The sequence below is a fragment of the Gossypium arboreum genome, chromosome 6 (assembly GCF_025698485.1).
Source record: "Gossypium arboreum isolate Shixiya-1 chromosome 6, ASM2569848v2, whole genome shotgun sequence".
Taxonomy (NCBI): Eukaryota; Viridiplantae; Streptophyta; class Magnoliopsida; order Malvales; family Malvaceae; genus Gossypium; species Gossypium arboreum.
Genome location: NC_069075.1, coordinates 26,332,888 through 26,340,553, shown reverse-complemented (window position 1 = coordinate 26,340,553; position 7,666 = coordinate 26,332,888). Strand labels below are relative to the sequence as shown.

General features: G+C 32.9%; 1 protein-coding gene across 1 annotated transcript; it reads left to right on the top strand.

Annotated features, from left to right (window-relative positions):
• The first annotated feature begins 1,375 nt into the window (after positions 1–1,375).
• On the top strand, positions 1,376–7,288 carry LOC108486237 (probable LRR receptor-like serine/threonine-protein kinase RFK1). The gene is made up of 24 exons (XM_017790175.2): positions 1,376–1,576; positions 1,761–1,885; positions 1,950–2,112; positions 2,188–2,259; positions 2,356–2,424; positions 2,499–2,570; positions 2,661–2,732; positions 2,843–2,914; positions 3,014–3,085; positions 3,172–3,243; positions 3,332–3,403; positions 3,508–3,579; positions 3,673–3,741; positions 3,835–3,900; positions 3,986–4,045; positions 4,146–4,187; positions 4,464–4,507; positions 4,703–5,085; positions 5,182–5,515; positions 5,596–5,714; positions 5,788–5,998; positions 6,090–6,327; positions 6,413–6,563; positions 6,675–7,288. The coding sequence occupies exons 2-24, from the start codon at positions 1,780–1,782 to the stop codon at positions 7,074–7,076; spliced, it is 3,033 nt and encodes a 1,010-aa protein (XP_017645664.1). The 5' UTR covers positions 1,376–1,576; positions 1,761–1,779; the 3' UTR covers positions 7,077–7,288.
• Positions 7,289–7,666: the final 378 nt, after the last annotated feature.

Genomic DNA, 7,666 nt, shown 5'->3' with positions numbered 1-7,666 from the left:
GAAAGAAAAAAAGAGAAACTAAAACGATTTTTTTATTTAATTTATAATTAATTTTCTTGTTTCATTGATCCTCGATGAATTGTGATCCGTATTTGTTCCAGAAAATATTTTAATATCTACATAATATAAAAAAAGCATAAATACAATATAATTAATTATTATATTACAATAACTATAAAATATAAAAATACAAAATAAAAATTTTAAATAACTTACTCTCCTTTTTTTCCCTCTTTTCTTCTTTTATTTGAAATGGGACCAAATCCCCTTATATAACATTTATCTTTTTTTAAATTAATATTTAATTTTATGACTGATCACATCATTGACACGATGTGACTAGTTATAATATATATTTTAATTTTTAATATACATTTAAAATTTTATTTTTAATATATATATTTTAAATAAAGTTATACTTTTAACAAATAAATCTTTTTAACAAATATTTTTTATTTTTCTAATTAATTCAAATTTCATTTTAAATAAATTATTATTGTTTAAATTTTAAATAGAATTTAAAAAATGTTTGAATATCTTTAAAATAATTTAAAATTATAATTTAAAATATTATAAAACAAATTAAAAATATTTAAAACTTAAAATATACATTTAAAATATTATAAACTAATAATAAATTTGAAAAGTCATATCTTTAAAATATTTAAATGTTTTATATTATTAAAAAATATATTTAATATTTAAAATTTAAAAAATAATTTCAAATATATATTTAAAATTTTAAAAAATATATTATAAAATATTTCAAATATATATTTTAAGTTTTCTAAAATCAATAAAAATAAATAAAATAAATAAAAATAAGAACAAATAAAATCTTAAAAAAGTAAATAAAAAAGTAATAAGATAAATAAAATAAATAAGGACAAATATGACGTAATAAAACAAAGTAATAGAAAAAGTAATAGTACAAAACTTAAAACAAGTAGAAAAAAGAATAAAGTAATAGAGTGTCAGGAAAATTTTTGAAATTTAATGGTGTCAATTTATCTAGCTCTACTAGAAAAGATAAAATTGTTATAGTCTTCTCTTATATTTTTAAAATTATAGTATTTTATTGGTATTTATATAAATAATGCCATTCTACATAGTTTTACCAAAAAATAAGTTTTTTAATGTAGATTACTGACGTGGCATGTTGGTGGGGCTAAACTCTTTGGCTCCACCAACTTCTATTGTAGATTTTAGGTTGTTTACGTGTTTAATTAAAAAAATAAGTCATTTATATAATTAATTAAATTTTTTGGATTATTTTTATAAAAAAGCCCATTTCTTGCTTCTTCTTTTTTTCTTAATTAGCCAATCAATGAGTTCTGAGTGTCAAAAACTGAAAATTGACTACAAATATAATATATTTATCCAGAAAGGGAACAACGTACTGATCTTTGTCTTGCATGCGGTTTGAAAATATAAAGTAACCTACCGTGTCAAAACGGCACACGTCCCTGAATTCCCATGAAAAATCACTGGAAAAATGCAAAGTTTGAGTTAGAATCAGACAAGGTATTTCAAAACCGTGGTTAGGTCAGGCTACGCGATAAGTGTGTGATGAAAGGTCAAGAATAATATTAATGGTGGCTACTTTCCTTGCAAGCAGTTTAACCGTTGACTAGTATAGCCATCTGCAATTTAGTCACAAGTTTACCCCGATCCATTACATAAAGTCAAACCAAAGGACTAGTTGTTTAAGAAAAAGGAACTGTACATAATCCCAGAAAAGTTTTCTGTTTGTTTTGCAGGAAAGCTTAACAGGAAGAGATGTTGATCAAGAGATTCAACACCCTGATTCTGCTATCATATTTACTAGCCTTGAGTTGGATTGGAACACATAAAGTTGAGGCTGCCACGCTGCCTGAAGATGAGGGTATGTTCTTCTTGTTGTTATGCTTTTTGGGATTTCTTTTTGATGGAATTGTGTTATTATACAGTGACAGTGCTGAATCAAATAGCCAGAACAATGGGAGCTATAAACTGGAATTTTGATGGAAATGTTTGCCAAGAGAATGACACAGCCACTGTAGATATAGGGTTTGTCCCTGAGAGAAATGTTACTTGCCACTGCGAGAATGATACCTGCCATGTCACACATTTGTAGGTTTTCCAAATTCTTTGGTTTTTAAAACGAGTTCCGGACTGTCAAAGGTGAGTTTGTGTACATGATTTCAGGATATTTAAGCGTCAGAACCTTCCTGGTGAACTTCCATCAGAGCTAGTAAATCTTCCTAACCTCAAAGAGATGTAAGCAACACAAACTCTTTTTTAATCTCTGACATGGTGTCACCTGCATAGATATAAATTTAGGTTGTATTGCAACAATCTTAATATTGCCTGCAGTGATTTTGCTTATAACTACCTCAATGGTTCCATACCAACTGAATGGGGTTCAATGCAGTTGGAGAAAATGTGAGTTAAACTCAGTTGCCTTCTAATTCACCGTAATTGGTTGTTATGGAGCTAACTGGATAATCTTCATGCAGCTCTGTCTTCGGAAACCGATTATTCGGATCAATTCCAAGCTCTCTGGGGAACATTAGCACCCTTAAGTACTTGTAAGCTTTTAAGTCTTCTAATTTTGAAACTGAAATCCATTTAGAGCCAAACCTGTTGTGAAAATTAACCTTAGCTTAAGTATCTTACAGGGACCTTGAAGTAAACAATATTTCAGGACAAGTCCCACAGGAGCTCAGGCAGTTGGTGAACTTGGAAACTTTGTAAGACATTGAAGACTTTGTATTTGAACTATACAGGATTGCTTTCTTTTCAGTTTTGAATATGTCTCTTAGTAGTCTTTGAACGATGTAATGCTTTTGTGTTTTTTCAGAAGATTGTCATCTAATAGATTGAGTGGAAATTTGCCATCAGAACTTGCGGATCTAAGGAACTTGAGGGACTTGTAAGCTTTTTATTCTAAGTTGAATTAAAACACAACAAAACGAAATGGGAAGAAGTTCTTTTAATCAACTTGTTAACATTAATTTTGTGAAATGCACAGTCGGATAAATGACAACAACTTCAATGGCAGTGTACCAGATTTCTTTCAGAACTGGAATAACCTTACAAGACTGTAAGATATCCACAACTTTCAAGAGGTTCTAAAGTGATTTCGAGTATCAAATTCTTATTTATTTTTCACTTGTTTGGGACAACCAGGGAAATTCAAGGTAGTGGACTTGAAGGACCTATTCCATCATCCATTTCTGCTTTGGAAAACTTGACAATTTTGTAAGTAAAAGCTTCTCAATATTACATCAATTTACTGAACTTTTGTTGGTGCTAAATGTTTTCTTCTCAATATTATACTTATTTACAGGATAATAAGTGATATAAATGGAGCAAACCAGCCATTTCCTGATGTGAGAAAGATGACACGCATCAAGCGAATGTAACTTTCAATGCAGATCTTCTAATAGTTTTTTTTAAAAAAAGGCATATGATTAAATCACTTCCAGATCATTATATTTGAAATGGCCAAAATCTTGGATGTAGAATTTTAAAGAAATGCAGCATTTCTGGGGAGATCCCTGAATATGTTTGGAAAATGACTGCACTGCGTGTTCTGTGAGTATTCTTAATGAAGTAGTAAAAAGTTTTGGATTTTTACGAGTTTTGGGTAACATAATGATGTTTTTTTTTGGCTATGATTGTGGACAGGGATCTCAGTTTTAACAGTATAAATGGAGAACTTGAAGGTGTCATACCCCCTGGAGAATTAAAATTCCTGTAAGTTTCATTTACTTCCCAAGAACTCATCTAATATCTTGTCAAGTTTATGATTTCTAAAGCTTGAAATATTGACTTGACATGATGAATCAGCTTTCTAACTGGAAACAATCTCACTGGAAATATACCACAATCAATCTTGAAGACAGGAACAACTGTGTATGCATCTATTTTCTACTGGAATATTTGTTGGTTACTTGAAACTGCACTAAGAAGATGATTCCAATTTCATATTTGCTGACAGGGATCTTTCTTACAATAGTTTCGCATGGCAAAGCCCTCAACAGCCTGCTTGTCAGCCACTGTTGGTTTTTTTCCTTTTAATTGCAGAGAAATGTTTACTTCCTATTTGCTTTTCTAATGCAGAATTACTGAATTTTACTGTGTTTTTTGTTTTTAAATAGGAGTAATGTCAATCTGTTCCACAGTTCCTCATCAAGTAATCTGTAAGTTGCCTTTCTTACTGCATCAACGAACATGAACATGTTGAAATCAATATAACATGAATTATTATCATGTCAAAATTTATATCTATCTATAACTCCTTAAGCATGAACACAACACGAATATATGGATCGCACAGTGTAGGCATAGTCCATCCTTAGTTCTTGATTAAATAGTTCAAAAGTTTAAGCTAAGTTGTTCTTAACATTAAGTAATTTTCCCCGAACTCTAAACCCTTTTGGAGCTAATCCATCATCCATTTTATATCTTCATAACAGGGAAGAAGTTTTTCAATGCGAGAATGATTTCAAATGTGAGGAATGTAAGTATGCAGAAAATGTTTCTTTCAGTAATAATTTTATTCACTCATTTTCCACTAGCATCTTCAATTGCAATCAGGGATTACATCTAACAAGACAGCGAGATCAATTTAAATCCCTGATTGTAACAGCGACTTTGGTAGCATCTGCCATGCTCTTCCCTGTGTAGTTTAGTGCTTAATTGTCTCCCATTTCAGATTCACACTCTTTGTACGTAAACTGTGGTGGCGATGATGTGTCAATAAATGGCAAAACTTATATAGGAGATAGAACGTTTGGATCTGGTGGTGCTGCAACATTATATCGGAATGGTGATAACTGGGGATTTAGTAACACCGGAGATTTTAGAGACGATGATGATGAAGTGAACTCACAATTACGCTTTACTAAAGCTGTCCAGTCAACAAACCTCTCTGAATTATACACTACAGCACGACTGTCTCCGTTATCGCTTACTTATTATCACTATTGTTTGGAGAATGGGAACTATAATGTGACGCTACATTTTGCTGAGATTCAATTCTCAAACAACGAAACCTATGCAAGCCTTGGAAGGCGATTATTTGATATCTATATTCAGGTAAAATGATCAAAACTGAGATGCATACTTGTATTAATAACTTTTCAACAGTAATGTAAGCCTGGATTGTTTTTAATGTGGCACTGGCACTGGCAGGATGAGGTTAAAGAGCAAGATTTCGATATAGAAGCTGAAGCTAAAGCAGCTCTTGTCCCATTTGCAAAATCATATAATGTTAGTGTAACAAATGGTAGACTAGAGATCCGTTTCTACTGGGGAGGCAAAGGAACTCAAGCAATCCCTGACAGAGGAACCCATGGCCCGCTCATTTCAGCAATCTCCTTGGAAAATCCAGCTTTCGATCAGTCAAAGAAGAAGAACAATGTTGTGCCAATCGTTGTCGGTATCGTAGGAGCTTTTCTCGTGGTCTTTGCATCAGGTATCCTTTTGTGGAGATACCATTTCAAAGCCAAGAACCAGCGAGAAAAAGGTTTGCATTGTTTCAGCTTTTGCCATTTTAAGACGAACAACTTATGTAGTTTGGTGCATAAGTCCTGTCTTCGTTTACAGATCCTGAAGGACTAGATGTTCAAATCATTTCTTTCACTTTAAAGCAAATTAAGGTTGCCACCAATAACTTTGATTCTGCAAACAAGATTGGAGAAGGTGGATTTGGACCTGTTTACAAGGTATAGAAACCAGATATAACATTGTATTTCAGTTTTAGGGTTTAGGCATCTGATTTTCATTGTTGGGTTGCAGGGTCAGCTTGCTGATGGAACCGTAATTGCAGTGAAACAGCTATCTTCAAAATCAACTCAGGGAAATCGCGAATTCATGAACGAGATCGGTATGGTATCGTGTTCACAACATCCGAATCTTGTCAAGCTTTATGGATCCTGCATTGAAGGGAATCAATTGTTGCTTGTATATGAGTACCTGGAAAATAATTGCCTTTCTCGGGCTTTGTTCGGTAAGTTCATCAATCATTTACCTGGATGGAAAACAAAAACCTTAGCAAGTGGACAACTGTCTGTCTAATATGTTCTGGGATTTTTGTTTAGGCCCTGAAAATAGTAAAATCAACCTGGAGTGGCCAACCAGGCACAAGATCTGTACTGGGATAGCCAAGGGTCTAGCATTTCTCCATGAAGAGTCTAGACTCAAAATTATTCATAGAGACATCAAAGGCACCAATGTTCTTCTTGATAGAGACCTCAATCCTAAAATATCCGACTTCGGATTGGCGAAGCTTCACGAGGAAGAAAAAACCCACATCAGCACACGAGTTGCCGGAACAATGTAAGCCCTTTTGAAATCTTGGTTCTAGTTGATGAATCTGTTCTGAACATGGAGTTTCTTAACACGTGATGTAATTTCAATGCAGAGGATATATTGCACCAGAGTATGCACTGTGGGGGTATTTGACATACAAGGCAGATGTTTACAGTTTTGGAATTCTTGCATTGGAAATTGCCAGTGGGAAGCACAATATGAGTTATGGACCAGAGAATAAATATACTTGCCTTCTTGATTGGGTAATCATTACTATATATACACACACACACATAACATGAAGTGTTTCAGATTTATTTTTTTGGAAAGACTCGGCAAACAACTTAGTTATTGTTATGTAATGTATGTTATAGGCCAGTAATTTACAGCAAAACGGGAAGCTATTAGAGTTGGTGGATGAAGAGCTGCGAGGTGAATATAACAAGGTAGAAGCAGAAGGGATGATTAAAATAGGACTTCAATGTACAAATGGATCGCCTTCGTTAAGACCAACTATGTCGGAAGTAGTAAGCATGCTAGAAGGAAGGAGTGGCATCCCGGAAATGGTCCCCGATCCTGGTAGTTACAATCAAGATTTGAGGTTTAAAGCCATTAGAGACCATCATAAGTCTATGAACAATAATAATAGTAAGTGGAGCAGCAGCTCAGCATCTGGTAATGAGATTGAGGAGTCCTACTTAAGGTTCAAAGCAATGGAAAGCCAGACATCAATGTCAGCTGCATCGTGGACCGCCTCTTCCACAATGTCTGTATAGCAGCATTCATAGTTGGATTTATTAATCTTCTTGTATGTACAGCCTATACTATTGACTCATGATTGTGAGGTTCCATTGAAACATGGTGTGAGGTAAGGTGGGATGTTTTTTTATTTATTTTGTACAAATTGAAGAACCTCACAAGATGGTAGTTGATTAGAGTCATCAAACTCATATGTAATGTTCCTGAAATTGATGGTCTCTTACGGAAACCACTGGCCCACCATGGAAATCAAACCAGAAGCGAAAGAAATTAAATGTTTTGTTCATTAATCTTCCTTTGTTTCACAAATTGTTAATGAGAGAGGAGACTTTTATGAGATCAAATAATATCAGCTTAGTAAATTTAGGATAAAATTATGGTTAGGGTTTTATTATTTAGTGAGTATTCTGTTTTCCTTTTACCTTTGTTTGGGTAAAAATTATTGAAGTAAGAAAAAAATGATGTAACAATATTTTGTCTGAATATTAATGATTTTATGTAAAAGTCAATGAGATAAAAATTGTAATTTCGTATCTTAGAAAAATATTACTTTCTGTTCTCTAGCATTAAGGCAAATAAAATAAATTAGGTAATTAAAGGAAAAGGA